Below are 18419 nucleotides of genomic sequence, written 5' to 3' on the forward strand. Positions count from 1 at the left end.
GTTGGCAAACTGTCCCTTCCCTTTAAGACAAAGAGTTCAAAACCTCAAGCTCATATGGGGTGAGCGTTAATCAGATGGAAAGAAGGTGCACAGTACAAATAAACCAAAAATATATATACATATACTAATAAAACTTTTTTTCATTACCTTTCCTTAGATGTCAGGTCAGATACCGGGCAATGCTCTGGAGAAAGTGGTGATGTCATGCTTGTGTCACTCTGAGACGTAGAGCTTTCTGAGGCAGGTTTTGTACTAGCAAATTCAATGACGTATTTCAACATGTCGGGGAGTGGGAACCGAGCTGGGCCCGAGCCATACTTCACATACCTAAGAGGCAAAGACAGTGGTACTCTATTGGCCTTGTCTGTCTTATATTTTGAGGCTTGCTGACAAAAGATCTGTTGTGGTGTGAAGAGTTCATGGAAAGGCTATTTCTAAACACTACACAATATTTAACCCATTATTCAAACAGTCCGTAGGGCAAAAATCTCTAACTACAAAAATAAAAATTCGTAACAATCTAAACTTTTATACCTGGCAGAAAATATTACAAATGGGCTTTTAACCAAAGTCATGCCAGTTATGTTTTTTCTTGATAATCATACCACATTTGGGCTCTGGACATAAAAGTAAATGCTGTTTCTTAAAGGAAAATAGAGATATTACCAGTACTCAAATCTGAAAATAATGCTGGTGAACTAGTACCCACGGGTTTTTTCTTTGCTGCCCTTTAGATCAACCACTCAGCAATTATTAGGAAAAAAATGAAAGAAAGCTGGAAATGGTAAGTAGGTATTTAGGTATTGATAAAGGTCAGAGTTTACGAAAACTAGCAAATCGTTTTTTGAGTGGAGTCCTAAGTACCCTATTATTCATACACTCAAAAACAGCATAGGCCAGGCATAAATTATTAAAGATTTCTTTGGGATAATTAATACCTGAAATATGTAACCAAAATAACAAATTATTTTAATAATACCCAATATTCTGCCATTACTAGTATATATTAGAGTCATTAAAGAAATTTACTTTAATGAATTCTACAGTTCACTATAGTAGACAAAGTTTAAATAGTAAAATAATTAAATTGACCGATTGATACAGGTAAGCTCTGTAATACTGGGATTCTATTTACAAAGGATAGAGTCACTTCACATTTTTCTATTCTGAATAAAATGAGAGGTAGGGGGAAGAAAGGGGTATAGAACTAGGAAGAAAGAAAATTGTTTCTATATTTAGAAGGACATTATGAAATGAAAACACTAGTGGAAAATATGTACAGAGCAATCAAAGTCAACCACATTAGAGGGTATGCAGTGTTGCCTCTTAGGAAAATTAATCACCTAGCAATAGAGTGGGTAGAGATGGGGTGGTGATAGCAGCAAAATTGTTAAGCAGATAAAAGGGGAAAGCCACTAACATTGTATGGGATTCTTTCTGAAATGCTAAATCAATAGGTTCTATCTTGACTAAAAAGAAATTACATTGACTCCCCCTTAGGAAGTAATAGGAGTGATTCCACAGAAATAATGTAAACAAACAAAAGGGACTGAATCCTCTATAAGACAAAGGACTTTGTCCGTGTCAGAAATATTAGCCCTTTTAATGTTAGCCCTACTCTAGGTAGAGCAGCATTGTTTTTTGTTTTCACCTTCCCCAGAGATTCAGAAACTGCTTCCCCAAGACCACGGGAGAGGAACACAACGACCTTACCTCTCTCGTGTTTGTGAAAAAGATGGCAAGGACAGTGGAAAAAAGTAAAGGGCTATAAAATCAAAATGTGGATCCTCTGAAATACACTGCCAAGAACTGTGCGGCTCAGGGTCACGTAAGTCCCCTGTTTGCCCATGGACTACTGTTTGCCCATGGATACTCTTAGCTCATCTTGAAAACTGCTTCACCCTTAGGGAAAAAATTCTCATTTTATAAAATACACTAGTTAATACTTAAAGTCTGAATTAATCTATCTACATCCTATATAATAAAAGGCTAATATGCAAATCAACTGAACGGCACCAGTTGTTATAATGCACACTGACCACCAGGAGGCAGGCGCTCAACACAGGAGCTGCCCCCTGGTAGTCAGTGGGCTGCTGGGGCCAACCAACCTTTCGCGGTCCCTCCCCCAGCTGGCTGGATGGTCAGTGCGCTCCCACAGCCAACTTCCCATGGCCAGCCAAACTCTTACAGTCCCTCCCCCGGGCTAGCTAGTCCCGATCAGGACTGGGCGAGACAACTCCAATCACCAGCCAGGCCAAGAGACCCCACCTGTGCATGAATTTGTGCACTGGGCCTCTAGTTTTTAAATACAAACAAATTATCTGATTTTAATGTTCTACTCTTATATTTATAAGCACAGAGTTATCCATAACTTACCTTTCCAGTTTTTGCTGCAGGACTTTCACTTCCTCCTTCAACTTTCGAATACTCTCTCTCTTACTTCGAATAAGCTCTTTGCTTCTGTACATGTATCTAAGCAAATAAGCCCAAAATCACAATTTATATTTAAGAACATTAATAACACAAAATCTCAGCAAACTAGGGACACAAGGAAACTTCCTCAATTTGACAAAGGGGATCTATGAAAACACACAGTTAACAACGCAACACTTAATGGTTAAGACTAGTGAAAGCATTACCTCTGGAGGCATAGCCTGGAGGCAATGAGGTAAAAGATACACAATTATAATAAAACTAGGGGCCCAGTGCACGAAATTCGTGCACTGGGTGTGTGTGTGTGGGGGGTGTCCCTCAGCCCAGCCTGCCCCCTCTCACATACTGGGAGCCCTCAGGCGTTGACCCCCATCACCCTCCAATCGCAGGATCGGCCCCTTGCCCAGGCCTGACGCCTCTGACAGAGGACCCTCATTTCCCCCCATCACTGGTTCTGCCCCCAGCCCAGGCCTGATGCCTCTGGCCCAGGCATCAGGCCTGGGCAGGGGACCCCCAGACCCCTCCGATTGCTGGCTCTGCCCCTTGCCCAGGCCTGATGCCTTGGCCAGAGGCGTAGACCCCATCACCCTCCAATCGCCTGATCGGCCCCTTGCCCAGGCCTGACGCCTCCGCCAGAGGTGTCAGGCTTGGACAGGGGAACACCATCTCCCCCCGATCACTGTCTCTGGCCCCCGCCCAGGCCTGAGGCCTCTGGCCCAGGAATCATGCCTGGGCAGGGGACCCCCATCTCCCTCTGATCGCTTGCTCCACCCCCCGCCCAAGCCTGACGCCTCTGACCCAGGCTTCAGGCCTGGGCAAGGGGACCATCATATCCCCCCAATCCCCGGCTCCGCCCCCCACCCAGGCCTGATGCCTCTGACCCAGGCATCAGGCCTGGGCAGGGGACCCCCAGCCCCCCGCCCAGGCCTGATGCCTCGGCCAGAGGAGTTGACCCTCATCACCCTCCGATCACCAATCACCGGATCGGCCCCTTGACCAGGCCTGAGGCCTCCGGCAGAGGTGTCAGGCCTGGGCAGGGGACCCCCAGCTCCCCGCGGTTGCAGGCTCTGCCCCTGCCCAGGCCTAACGCCTCTGGTTGAGGCGTCCGGCCCGGGCAGTGGGGACCTGCAGCTGCAGTGGCCCGGCGATCGTGGGCTTCGCTTTAGGCCCGGGCAAGGGACCCCTAGCTCCCGGGACTGCCAGCTTCGACCGTGCCCAGCTCCCATCGCTGGCTCCACCCCTACTTCCTGCTATCACTGGCCAGGGCGGAAAAGGTGCCTGATTCTCCGATCATGGCTGGGGGGCAGGGCCGCCCAGGGCCGCCTTTGCCCTGCCCCCCAGCTCTTAGCTCCCCCCTGGGTTTCCGATCACTGTCAGTGGCAGGGGGCTTCTTCCTGCTTTCCCTTTCGCCTCCCTGCATTGTGCCTACATATGCAAATTAGCCGCCATCTTGTTGGCAGTTAACTGCCAATCTTAGTTGGCAGTTAACTGCCAATCTTAGTTGGCAATTAACTGCCAATCTTAGTTGGCAGTTAACTGCCAATCTTAATTGGCAGTTAATTTGCATATAGCCCTGATTAGCCAATGAAAAGGGTAGCGCCGTACGCCAATTACCATTTTTCTCTTTTATTAGTGTAGATTAAACATGAATTTAGGGACAAACAATTAGATATGTGCAAGACCTGTACACTAAAAACTATGAAACACTGTTAAGAGAAATTCACACAAAAAATTAAACAAATGGAGCTATACTATGTTCATGGATTGAAGTACTAAGAATTGTTAAGTCAATTTCCCCAAACTGATCTATAGATTCAATACAATCTCAATCAAAATCCCAATCACTGACAAGCTGATTCTAATACTTATATAGAAATGCAAAGGATGCATAACTTGTGGACACAGACAATGGGTGGTGAGGGCCTGGGGGGGTAGGGGGGGTGGGATGAGGATGGGAGCGGGCTGGAAGAGGTTAATGGGAGGAAAAGAAGGGCCTATGTAATACTTTTAACAATAAAGATTAAAAGGAAAAAGAAAAAAAGAAAGAAATGCAGTTACCAGGATAACCAAAACAATTTGAAAAAAGAAAGTTTGAGAACTTATACTGAGGTCAAGATTTATATAATAAAACCACAGTAATCGAGACAATGTGGACCTGACATAAGATTAGGCAACAGACAGAACAGAGACTCCAAAAACAGACCCACCAATATAAATGTAATTAATTCTGACAGAGTATCAAGGTAGTTCAATGAGGGAAAGGAGTGTCTTTTCAACAAATGGTGCTAGAATAATTTGGACACCCATATGCCATCTTTCCCCTCTTATTAAAAAAAAAAAATCTTTCTCTCACACTATATACAAATATAAACTCTAAAAGAGTCATAAACATGAATTTAAGAGTTAAAATTACAAATTTTCAGAAAGGAAAAAAAAGAAAATCTTTGTGACCTTTGGTTTGGCAAAGATTTTTTAATTAAAACATAAAAAGCACAAACTATTAAAGAAAAACTGATACATTACACTTCATCAAAACTAAAACTCCTGCTCTTCTAAAAAGACTGGAAGAAAATGGAAGAGGCAAGGGGACGGGAAATATCTGGATTTGAATCTAAAATATATTTTTAAAAACCCTTAAAGTCAGTACGAACACAACAACTCAGTTAAGGAAGTGGACAAAAGGTTTGAACAGACACTTCACAAAAGAAAATATACAAATGACCATTAATTAAGTACATAAAAAGATGCTCAACATCATTAGTTATCAGGGAAATATAAATTTTAAATAATAAGATATCCCTAAAAACCCACTATAATGGCTAACTTTAATACACATATTGGTGTCTGCGAAACCCCGCTGCCACTGCCACGGGGTTGGCCAGTGCCTGCACAGAAACCAGGCCATCTTGAAGGGCAGAACTGCTTGCGACTAGGATCTGAGTCTCACCACCACCCAGTCTGGCCTCAGACGCAAACTGGGACCCTACAGCCACTTGGGACAAAGACCTGCTACCACAGCAGCAGACCCACAGACACCAAGACTACAGACATCCAGGCCACAGATTTCTGAGAGCCACAGAGCCCAATCCCCTCCCTGTCAGCTCACCGCAGCAGAACAGAACCTCCTAGACCCACGGTGCGCCAGCAAGCCTCCTGCCGACACAGGGCGGCTGTGCGACTTGACTTTGGCTCTGGGCACGTGCGCACACGGGAAATCTGTTTCCTGCAGCACGCAACCAGGCCTCCTGTCGATGCAGGGCAGCTGTGCTACCTGACTTTGACTCTGGGCGCAGGCACACGGGGAGTCTGTTTCCCACGGCGCACGACACATGGAGGCTGTGCAACCCAGCCCCCCAAGCAGACTGGGGACCCTGATTCTCGGCGCCAGAGGCCACACTGCACACCAGTGACTTGACTCTCGGTGTGCACACGCGGGGACTCTGTTTCTCACCGCATACACACGGGAACCCTAAATATCTTAGAAGAAGCCATAGGCAGCAAAATAGCAGACATGTCATAGCAATATCTTTACTGATACGGCTCCTAAGACAATGGAAACTAAGGAGAAAATAAACAAATGGGACTACATCAAAATAAAAAGCTTCTGCACAGTAAACGAAACCATCAACAAAACAACAATAAAGCCCACTGCATGGGAGAACATATTTGCCAATGTTCCCTCCAATAAGGGTTTAAACTCCAAAATTTACACCGAACTCATACAACTTAACAAAAGGAGGATAAACAATCCAATCAAAAAATGGGCAAAGAACCTAGACAGACACTTTTCAAAAGAGGACATACAGGAGGCCAAGAGACATATGAACACATGCTCAAAGTCACTAATCATCCAAGAGATGCAAATCAAAACAACAATGAGGTACCACCTCACACCTGCCAGAATGGCATCAACGAACAGACTAGTGCTGGAGAGGATGTGGAAAAAAAGGAACCCTCGTGTACTGCTGGTGGGAATGCAGACTGGTGCAGCTACTGTGGAAAACAGTATGATAGTTCCCTCAAAAAATTAAAGGGGAACTCCCATTTGACCCAGTGATCCCACTTCTAGGAATATATCCTAAGAAACCAGAAACACCAATCAGAAAGGCTATATGCACCCCTATGTTCATAGCAGCACAATTTACAATAGCTAAGATTTGGAAACAGCCTAAATGCCCATCGGCAGATGAGTGGATTAGAAAACTGTAGTACATCTACACAATGGAATAAATTTGTTATAGAGAAAGGGCTTTGAGCTAGAATTCATATAATAATAAAATTTGGGCTAAAAAATAACCTCAAGCAAAAAAAAAAACAAACCAAAAAAATTGTAGTACATCTACACAATGGAATACTACGCTGGTGTAAAAAAGAAGGAATTCTTACCATTTGCAACAGCATGGATGAAACTGGAGAGCATTATGCTAAGCAAAATAAGCCAGTCAGTGAAAGATAAATACCACATGACCTCACTCATTTGTGGAATATAGAGAACGTTACAAACTGATGAACAAAAATAGATACAGAGGCAAAGAAACATTGAACAGACTGTCAAACTACAGCGGGAAGGCAGGGGAGGGTTGCGGGGGAGGTAAGAGATCAACCGAAGGACTTGTGTGAATGCATATAAGCATAACCAATGGATGCAAGACACTGGGGGTAAGGGGGGAGTGTGAGGGCATGTGCCAGGGGTAGGTCAATGGGGAAAAAAGGAGACATATGTACTACTATTTATAAAACTTTAAAAAATAAAATTTTAAAAAATAGTTGAAAATTTTCTTATAAAGTTAAACATACACTTTTCATACAACCCAGCAATCTCACTCCTGAATATTTTTACACAGAAGCACTAAAACCCACACCAAGACTTTTAAGTAAATGTTCACAGCAACTTTATTCATAATATCCTAAAAATGGATACATCTGAAATGCCCATCAATTGCTGAATAGAAAAAATACAGTGGTACATCCTTACAATGAATGAAATACTACTCAGTAATATTTAGGGAACAAATCACTGACACATGCAAGGAGAATCCCAAAATCATAATCATAAACCAGAGACCAGAAGCACCCTTAGCACAGCCCTGAAAACTTCTTGGAAGTACAAACTCTTGGTTCCCAACCTAGATCACTAAATCCAAGCCTGCAGGTGATTCATATGCACAATATACTAGTATGGGCTCACTTCTGCTGCAATGTATCTTAAGACAATCAATCACAGAACTCACCTGTCCATATAAATAATCTGAGGAAACTCCAGCTTATTGTGAATTTTCTCTGGCTGACCAAGGGACTGATTGAACTCAAATCTTGAGAGTTCAAAGGTTAACACTGGAGGTAGTTTTGTAAACCAACACTATGTCAGGAGTAGAAATGTGAGAGAAACAAGTTATTTTCAGGAAATGGCAATAGCTAGATTTAAAATATCCCTCATAAATCTGTATTTTTGGTATAGAATTTATATTCAAATCAAGCTCATTCTACACTCGTGTTTAATCTCAAATCCTAAAGGAAATGACCACTTAGAAGCATGCCCTCATTGAAAATATGGTTAAACATTCCTCACTACTCCAGCTCAACTATTATCTCAGAAATAACCACCCTTAAATGTGTGGATGCACAAGCACCTATGTAATTTATTCATTAAGTCCTCAGTACTCAAAATAGATTCGAAACCTAAAGAAAATGGCAGCCTAACCAAAGAATTAGAAATTATAATCTAAGCAGCATATAAGGGGACAACTGTCTCCATGAATCAGCTAAAAAGACCAATATGTGTGGTCTATACAGTCTATTAACCATAACTTGAATCCCCTTTCTGTCTAGAAAGGAAACTTGAAGTAGCCTTATGATAATGAATTCTCAAATTCCTGAGAAAATCTCTCAATTCCAACAATTTAGACTTCTCCTAACATATGAACCTATAATGTTACCTTGAGTTTCAAGAAAAGAAAGCCCTGACTTTTAAATACGATCTCAACTGTCACTGACCATAGGTGAGGAAAAGCTAGAACAGGAAGGCCTTTCTGTTCAATTCCCCTGTAGGCCAGAGGTCTGCATGACAGCTTTAAAACATTCCCTTTACCAAAGGTACCAACAGCGGTTCCCTTCGCATGCCCTCGTCGGGCTGAGGTGAATCCACATAGCCTGTCTGACTACCTCAGGGCTAAATCTAAACAAGCATGATTTTCATATATATATATATATATATATATGGTTCCCATCCTTGAATAAAGGTCTCCAGAGGGCTAAGTAACTGGTGAGCACCCCCTCTCTTTTGAAAGCACACCATCAGCTCCATGCAGCTCCTCAATCATGAATTGGTAACTTCCTTGAAAAGCTAGGGAAGCAGTTCCTCTCTCCAGATCCTAGCCCTGCCCTACCGCTAATGCACTTTGACAAGGCTCATGCTATGTTCCCTATTTTAACTCAAGAAAGCTTTCCTTCCTCCTATAGTAATTATTGAGCTGGACTCATCATATAAGCCATAATTTTTTCTCAAAATGGATGATGAGAAGAGAATAATCCGAGCTGCGTGGTACTGACAATAATGCTACTGCAAATGCAACTCAGTAATTCTTAACCCAGCTGAAGTCTTGAGATATTAATTACCCTTGTTCTCCCTTTAATGTCCCATTTCTTTCCAACCCACAAAAATAAATAAATGCAAAATTAAAAAAAAATTAAAGTAAAGGCAGAAGTTACAATGGAAAACAGTAAATACTATAATAGGGAAAATATTCTAAATGGCATACCATAGGAGTTAATCACTGTACTTTTACCCTCCGAAAATATGGAGGCAGTGCGCTCTCCCTACTCAGGTACAGGTAGGCTTCAACAGAAAGAGAGAAACTTGATCACACTTGAAATATCAGCAGCAGCATACAACCTTAAATGAGTAACTCAGACTCCAAATTCATACTTTCAGTAAAGAATTTATTTATCCAATAGTAAGACTCACCAACTCATATCAACTCATGAGAGATCTCAGGCAAGTTTAAGTTTTGTTACATGTAAAGCTATGTGATGGGAAAACGACTGGCCAAAAAGCTCAGTCCTATTTAACTGGCTTTGTGGTTGGTGCACCAAATAAAATACCCAACTCACCTCTTGTCCATACTTCACTGAATGGTCGGAAGGAAGCAGCTCAATGTCACCCTCCACCATGGCCCCTTCCAAACATTCGTCTAAGTTGTGATAGCCATTTACCTGAAGGGGATACTGGCCGAAGGTCTCATTGTTACAAAAGGGCTTTCCTAGACAAAGAAACAGATTGATTTTTAAAAGACATAACTAGCATAGCATAATCTAAAGCCCTTTTTTCTGGAACCAGAGACAATGTCTTCTTAATTCAGCAACATCCTGACAACTGATCTGTAGTGCATTTAAGCCTGTGTGGCAACCGCTAATGAACCAGGGAATCCAGGCCCAGACCACTGGCAACTGCTAACACGGCAAAAAGAAGCGCAAGCAGACAGCAAATGCCTCCTGGCCAAGACTATCCCACGGCCTATGTACTTGTCTCGCCTAAAAAAGCCTTACCCAGCCCGGCTGGTGTGGCTCAGTAGCTGAACATCGACCTATGAACCAGGAGGTCACGGTTCCATTCCCAGTCAGGGCACATGCCCAGGTTGCGGGCTCGATCCCTAGTAAGGGAAGTGCATGAGGCAGCCGACCAATGATTCTTTCTCATCACTGATGTTTCTATCCCTCTCTCCCTCTCCCTTCCTCTCTGAAATAAACAAAAATATATTTGGGGGGGGTGTGGGGGGGAACCTTACCTGAATCCAGTCAAAGTCTAGATCCAACTACTAATTTATATCATGGATATGCAAGCAGCAAAATTTCAGAGTGTGGGAAATACAAATACTAGAGAACAAACAGCCCGCTTTCTTAAAAACCAAAACAAAACAAAAAACATTTCAAGGAAAATAGATTGAAGAAGAAGAATCTACAGATTTTGAAAAGAGGCTTAAAAAACATATCAATGAATCATAAACGCACCACATTCGGATCCTAATTAAGAGAAACTGTACTAATAAAAATAAACACTCTTTGCGGCACATCCCCAGTAGGAGATGTGCAGGAGGCGGCTGATCGATGTTTCTCTCTCATCGATGTTTCTAACTCTCTATCTCTCTCCCTTCCTCTCTGTAAAAAATCAATAAAATATATTTAAAAAAAATAAAAATAAAAAAATAAACACTCTAGCTCTATATATAACTATACAAGTTAACAATTTGAACGCTGACTAGATATTTGATATAAGAAATGCTATTTTTTGGTGTGAAAGTGATATTGGATTGTTTTAAGAAGAATGTCAGAGAGATAAGAGTAGACAGGGGTTACATGGAGAATGATTGGCCATAGGCTAATGGTTGCTGAGTTTATGGAGGTTTTTATATTGGTCTATTTCTATGTGTTCAAAATTCTCTATAGTTGAAAAAAAGAAAAAAACCTCATGTAGCCAACATGAAGCTTCTATAGTAGACAAACATTTCTGGCAGTCTAACACAATAAAATCTTTTCAGATTAGATACTACATTTGCAAGAACAGAAAATTGAGTAGCATCACTGTGTATCTAAAATTAATACTAGATTTGGGTAGTACAAATATTACACAATTTAATATAACATCTCTGAGATAATGATCAGGCCCATCTTTTTAAATTTTTTACTAATTGACGAGAGAGAGAGAGAGAGAGAGAGAGAGAGAGAAAGAGAGAGAGAGAGAGAGATCAATTTGTTGTTCCACTTATTTATGCATTCATTAGTTGAGTCTTGTATATGCCCTGACCAGGGGTCAAACCAACAACCTTGGTGTATGGAGATGACATTCTAACCAACAGAGCTCCCTGACTGGGCCCATCTTACAGATGAAGACACCGAGGATCCAGGACCTCACATACTTTGTCCACAGTTATACAGCTTCTAAGAGGCAGAACCAACACTCAGACCTGCATCTGATTCCCAAGCCTTTCACTACACTGCCTCCCCAAATTGTCAAAGTCATATAGATTTGGTCACAGGACTAGCATTAACAGTTACCGCAGAGCATTTACCTTCACGAACCCCTTCAGTGAGGAAAGTACCGTAGAATAGCTGCACCATTGGATTTTCAGATTTGTTCTTGGGATTGCTGCTTTTAAAAAAAGGAGACAAGGTGGTATCATTTGGATCAGATAAGCACTACACTAAACCCAACCATCATTCAAAAGCAAAAACACTACCTTTTCGTTTAAACAAAGAGCCAGGTATGGTCTAAAATAACTAATAGATTATTTCAGTCCACACATTCATTGGACAAGTAGATGCTAAAACCTGAAAGCACAAGGACAGTAAGGCCTGATCCCTGGCTGAGAGCCTAATTAATACATGTATCTGTACATTCGATACATACATAAGAGATACAGATACAGCTCTCCCAAGGTTCACAGGGTATAAAAGTAGTACACAGATGAGAGTGAACCTTCTTGCGCAGTTCGGCAAATAAACAGAAAAAGCTTTCCCAGTGGCATGATAGTCAAGGAATGAAAACACAGTTGGCCCTTGAACAATGAGGACGTTAGGGACTAAGTTGAAAATCCATGTATAACTTTGACTCCCAAAACTTAACTACTTATAACCTACTGTTGACCTTAAGCTTTACCAGTAACATAAACAGTTGATTAACACACATTTTGTATGTTATGTATTACTTACTGTATTTTCATAATAACATAAGCTAAAGAAAAGAAAATGTTAAGAAAATTATAAAAGAAAATAATACACTATTTTCCACATTCATGACATACCTAAGTTTTTCTTAATTTTTTTTTTAATATATCTAGGCTATATGGTTCATCTCAAGCTTTTTCAAATTGTCGCCAATCTCCAAAAATGTTTTCTAGTATATTCATTGGAAAAAAATTCATGTATATTGGATATGCACAGTTCAAACCCATGTTGTTCTAAGGTCAACTGTAGTTTATATCTACAAGCCTACCTTAAATTGTTAATTATGTACATTTCCATTTGCAAAGCTGTTTAATGATATACATTTCTTCTACCCAAAGTTATGACAATTTAGAAAGCAAATTCCTCAGCATCTATATTGGGTGAGGGATACTTGTATTTTTGCCCTGAATTTCACTTCTGCCAATGACTGACATGACTAAAAGCTGTTCTCTAACAGTCTACACAGATTACACCAGTTGCCTTAGATCAAATTTAATGATCTATACTATTCCACCATGTTCACATCTACGATTTAACCTTTTAACACATTTTACAGCACAGGCTATGGCTGTAACAAAGTTAATAATTATGGCCCGTTTAGTAAAAAAATTGTGGGTTAATATGATTATCTATATCCTCAAAGAGAAAAACCAAAGGCAATGGGGATGCACAATGACAAATATGAGAAGCTACCCCATGAAGTTTGGTAAAAACCAGAATTTCTTTTCTTTTCTTTCTTTTTTTTTTTTTCTTTTTTTTTTTTCCTATTGATTTCAGAGAGGAAGAGAAAGGGAGACAGAAACATCAATGATGAGATAGAATCATTGATCGACTGCCTCCCACATGTCCCCTAGTGGGGACTGAGCCTGCCATCTGGGCCTATGCCCTGACCAGGAATCAAACCATGACCTCATGGTTCATAGGTCAACATTCAACCACTGAGCCACACCAGTTGGGCAAAACCAGCAATTTTTACTTAAGATGAGTATTGTTCCCCCTTATCATAATTCTCACTGGACCACTGTGAGCAGGAAGGATGTACAAACGGATCCTCGACACTCACTTAGCATTAACAGCGAGCTGGAATGCATCCTCCAGCCAATCCAGAAGCTTGTGTGTGAATTCACTCACATCTTGCTATAAGAAAGGTAACAAATTGCATAGGCGTTAGACCCCACACTATACTTAGGGAAACAAACATTTACTTTATCCCACCAATCACTATTACCATGCAAAGATTTCTATTTTAAGGCCACCTATCAAGAAGGTACTGGGACCAGCTACCAAAGGTGCAACAAAAGGCACCCTAGGCAGCCTCTAAGTTGTGGCTGGGAGGAAACTGGAACGCTGCCACTTCCAGCCACCTCCTTTTGTAACAAATAAACTAAATCTTCCAGTTAGGACTTTTTAAAAAGGTCCAAAGAACACATTGTAGTGCTTTAGAATTTATGAGATCTGAATGGAGAAAGAAAACTTTTGTAAAATGTTTCGAGATTTTGCAGAACTGTAGGACTTTTAGAGAAAAAAAAATACTTTTATGAGGAAGAAGCTGCACTAATAATGAGAGCTTTGTTTCCAAATAGGAGGTGGGGAAAAGAAGTTACTAATATCCAGAAGATTGCTCAGAGTTGCTGAACTCAGGGTTAAATGGTCTGCACCCCAGCAAACATGTAGACAAAGGACTTTGTTTTTCTCAGTGACTCTTTGCTAGCACTCACTGAGCTATTTTCCAATCTCCTACTTCAACAGCCTCTTTGTAATTGTTATTTCTACTACTACTTCTTCCTTTTAGAACTGCCAGCCTCCCCAGACAACACACCCTTTTTACCACCTGTTCCTTAGACATTATAAAGGGCAAAGGTAGGCACCCACAGGCCTGCTTACTCATGTTCACAGTTTATTACACGGTTAAAATAAACATGACTGTAATGTTAGGCATGATTTCAAACTCCAAGAGTTTGAGGGAAAACCTTGTACCTGCTGTTCCTCCGGTGATCGGAATGCTCCCTTTAAGAGATCGAGGGCTGCCGAAGGGTCTACAAATTTGCGATTTGATCCCATCATCAGAGCAAACAAATACTGAAGCTCTTGCATAAACATGATATTTCTCTTTTCCTGTAGAAAACACAGCAATGTGTATTCTTACAACCTCTTACTTGGAAAATTACAACATATAAAGTGTAAAGTTGCCGAAACCGGTTTGGCTCAGTGGATAGAGCGTCGGCCTGCGGACTGAAAGGTCCCAGGTTCGATTCCGGTCAAGGGCATGTACCTGGGTTGCGGGCATATCCCCAGCGGGGGATGTGCAGGAGGCAGCTGATCGATGTTTCTCTCTCATTGATGTTTCTAACTATCTCTCTCCCTTCCTCTCTGTAAAAAATCAATAAAATATATTAAAAAAAAAAAAAGAGAAAAGTTGTCAACGATCATTCCTTACATTTATATTTAACTAGACCTAGACCAGGGTCAGTCTCAAACTATGTTACAAGTACTCTGAAAGGTCTCTATAGGGGATTACCCTCAACTGAAAGAGTGTCTACGTAGAAGCAAGGGAGTTAATAGTGTAATTGTTTTCTGAAGCTGCCGTCCTCCCTCCTGTTAGGAAGATCTGTCTCCCAGGTGAAATCCTGGAAAGGGTCAGATCGCTGGCGAGAGGCTTCACCCTTCTCGTCTTCTTTGTTAATCCTCACCCAAGGATGTTTTTTTCATTTATTTTTAGAGAGAGAGTGGAAAGGAGGCAGGGAGGGGAGAAAGAGAAACATCGATGTGAGAGAGACACATCAATAGGTTGCCTCCTGCATCCACCCTGACTGGGGCCCAGGCTCGAACTTGCAACCCAGGTACTTGCCCTTGACCAGGAATTGAACCCTCGACCTTTGGGCTCAAGGGCCGATGCCCTAAACACGGAGCACACCAGCCAGGGCTAACGCCTCTTCTGAGCCCAGACCTCCAGCACCAGGTGGCCTCCTCTGCAGCACGAGGGCTGAGTGACTAATGCAGCTCACTGCTCACTGCCACAACAGAAGCGATTTCTGCATCCCCCGTGCTCAGGTCGGCAGGTAACTCACCACTTTCGTGGAACTGTTTATTCCTACTTAACTTTACATTTTTGCAAACCCTTATTTCTTGTCACAAAGAAGGAAAAAGAGCCATTTGGAAGTGAAAACAATATTAGTACAAATCAAAGAGCATCAAGTTATCAGCTTCAGCCAAAAAATTAAAAGCTTTTGGAATGAAAGGAACTAAACAGTGAAGATTCCTCAAAAGCAACAACTTACGGTGTGAGTGGGACAATTTTCAAGTACACTCTGTGGCAGGCTGTAGCTGAGAACAAGTCTTCGAAATGCAGGCAATTGAAAAAGAGACTGAAATGAGGAGAGAAATGGGTTGATAGCCTTTCTTTCAAAATAACTGCAACAAGAAAATACTGCTTTTATCTTAAAAGTATGTGTAACTGTCCACATAGTAATTCTACTTCCATTACGTTGAAGGAAATAATAATGACTATGTATAAAAATTGAGCTGAATGCTAATTCTTTTAGGAAAACAAACAAACAAACAAACAAAAGCTACCTGATGGCTAACAAGAGGAACAGATTAGATAAACCATAGTACATTTATACACTAGACTATTATGCAATCATTAAAATACTTTTGGAGAAAAATGTTTTCATAAAAATTGACTGCCACACAGCAGTGAAAATAAATGCTCAAGAGCCACATGAATTACCATAGATAAATCTCAGACATATGTTTTGAGTGAACAAAAGTTACAGAAAAATAAAGTGTTATATTGTTTATATTAAGTATAATCTATATATAAAGAGCCAGAATCGGGGCGGGCCAGCTGGCCAACCTCCCACCATCTCCTCCTCCCGACAGGCCTGGCCCCGATCCACCAAATTCATGCACTGGGCCTCTACTTATATATAATAATACTACAGGTTGTTTAGGATTCATACATATATGGCTATATTTGCAGGGAAGGGAGGAGCTGACAGGATGGGAACAACAGGGACTCAATAGCCGAGAGATTCATAACATTTATTTCTGAAGCTGGGTAGGAGAACAGCAGTGTTTACCATTCCCCACTCATCGTGGTATTATATTTAAAAAATTTTAACAACAGATGTCTCTGGCTGGCAGAGTTAGGATGAAGGATTCTTTTCATTGTTTTGTAAACCATACATTTTTCTACTATGAATATCTTTTGAAAGATAATGTTTTCCCAATCTGTCATGTGACTATAACTCCTCATCCCAACACGCTCCTCAAACAAAAGCCCCTGCAGTCTGCTCCCTGGACTCCTAAAGCCGCAACCTGGGTGGACAACAGGTCCCCACTCCCCTCCCTTGATCGCAGGCCTCCTGGGACTCACCGGCTAGGGCGGGAGCACAGCTGGGCTGGGAATATCAGCCCTCTGCCTCCTCCTTCCTTCCACTCCTACTGCCTCCCTCACACACCTCCATTCCTCCCAGTTTCACTTTTGCTCTGCTCACCACCCTGTAACCTTTTCCAGGGCTGCGGTTATACCACGATAAAATGGCTTTACATTTTCAGTCACATCACTCCACCTCCTCACCTTCACCGAAATCGGGCTTCACCCCATTGCTCTTAAAAACCACAAGAGGGCACTCCCATTTCCCAACACCTGCTTCTTCTGCATTCTTTGTACTACTTAATTACATCCTCCTCCTCCAGTTTAGAAATTCGGAATCATCTTAGAATCCTTTCCCTTTCTTAACCAGCCACATCTAACTCAGAAGAAGTGCCTGGACTGAGCCCCTGGGGTGCTGTATCCAACCACCTCCTCCAATCGCTGGCTGTGATCACACTCTCATCACTGCTCACCTGGATCACTGCACACAGCCTTCCTGCCTCCAGAATGTCCCCTGTACCAGTTCACCTGCCAGCAGGTTCTTCCATCTTTCTAAAATGACCAAAATTAAGCTCCCAACTCACCGAAGACTATTCTCTGGTAATAGTTCTTACAATCCCAAGTCCTGTCATCCTACTAGGTAACTTCAGTCAACATTCAACCCATGGGACCTCCTGTCAGCTCTCCCTCAGAATAAATCAGGAATCCAACCTCTTCTCTACTTCCACGGCCACCAGCCTGCTCCAGGCCCACCACCTCGCACGTGGATGACTGCAGTAGTCGCCATAGGTTTCTTCACTGGTTCTTGTCCACTCCATCCATTCTCACAGTAGCCAGAGTGAGCCTTTAAAACTCGGGTCAGAGTTCATCACCCCTCTGCTCAGAACCCTCAGTGGCTCCCATCTCACTCAGAATGAAAGACAAGTTACCTTTCCAATTTCATCCCCGAGGACTCCCCCTTCTGCCCCTGGCACTCCTGCCCCTCGGGACTCCAGGGTGTCCTGTGCACACAGCAACCCCATGAACACACTCCCACCTCAAGGCGTGCACCTTGGTTTCCCCGACCTGGAATACTCTCCCCCTCAGCTGCCTGGCTCACTCCCTTGGCATTTGCTCCAATCTCATCTCCTCAGCCTAACATCACCGTTTACACTGCAACCTGCTCGTCTCTCCTGCAGCAACTGCAATCTCCCTTCACCTGCTCTTTTCTCTGTCACACCAATCACAGTCTCACGTAGTATATAAATTTACTTACATCTTAATTCTATAAGGGCAGGGCTCAGTCCTGGCTGTGTTCACTCCTGCATCTCAAGGGCCCACAGCAGTTCTAGACGTACAGGAGGTGGGATGTTCAACTAGGATGTGCTGCGAGAACACATGCTCTTCCACTCAGCCCAGGGACCTGTCTCCTGACACATTCCTCCAGTCCATCTCTACACCCACTCCACGGCCACACCTGGGATATGCCAACACCTGAAAAGGTGCCAGATCACAAATGCAGAAAATCCCACTCTTAAACCATAGCCTGTCTCCTGGCTTATCTTTTCAACTACCTACAGGACATTTGTCTCTTGATTTCATCAGGAACCCAAGCAAACCGACGTCTTTCCTTTTCCCCTAATAATTAGTTCCTTCCTGTCTTCATTTTCCCCACTTTCTACCTTTAATTCCCTTCATTAAATTCTCAAATTGCTCTTTTGCCTTCACCAGACCCAGAAACTCCTACAACCTAAATGAATTTAACTTTCCAGTTTCAGAGTGCTGCTAAGAAGTTCCGATAAAAACAGGACATACTGATATCACCGTACTATTATATTCTGCTGCCAACTGGTTGCCCACTGTCTGCAACAACTCTTAAACTTTCGCTCCATTTAAAATCTGACTCTAT

At 42.2% G+C, this 18419-nt stretch overlaps 1 protein-coding gene across 3 annotated transcripts in view; it reads right to left on the reverse strand.

The window, feature by feature from the left end:
• USP28 (ubiquitin specific peptidase 28) overlaps positions 1-18419 on the reverse strand; it is a gene marked incomplete at its 3' end in the record, with an annotated part of 74540 nt that overhangs the window by 21687 nt on the left and 34434 nt on the right. For 2 of the 3 annotated variants that reach the window (XM_081100156.1, XM_081100155.1), the window contains exons 6-13: positions 15432-15518; positions 14131-14268; positions 13217-13290; positions 11499-11578; positions 9544-9692; positions 7665-7792; positions 2377-2472; positions 148-327 (exon numbers count right to left, since the gene is read on the reverse strand). In XM_081100156.1, coding sequence (XP_080956282.1) covers positions 148-327; positions 2377-2472; positions 7665-7792; positions 9544-9692; positions 11499-11578; positions 13217-13290; positions 14131-14268; positions 15432-15518 — 932 coding nt within the window. The remainder of the gene's footprint in view (positions 1-147; positions 328-2376; positions 2473-7664; positions 7793-9543; positions 9693-11498; positions 11579-13216; positions 13291-14130; positions 14269-15431; positions 15519-18419) is intronic. The other variant, XM_081100157.1, reaches the window with a different exon arrangement.

This window comes from Myotis nattereri (assembly GCF_964212035.1).
Source record: "Myotis nattereri genome assembly, chromosome: 9".
Lineage (NCBI taxonomy): Eukaryota > Metazoa > Chordata > Mammalia > Chiroptera > Vespertilionidae > Myotis > Myotis nattereri.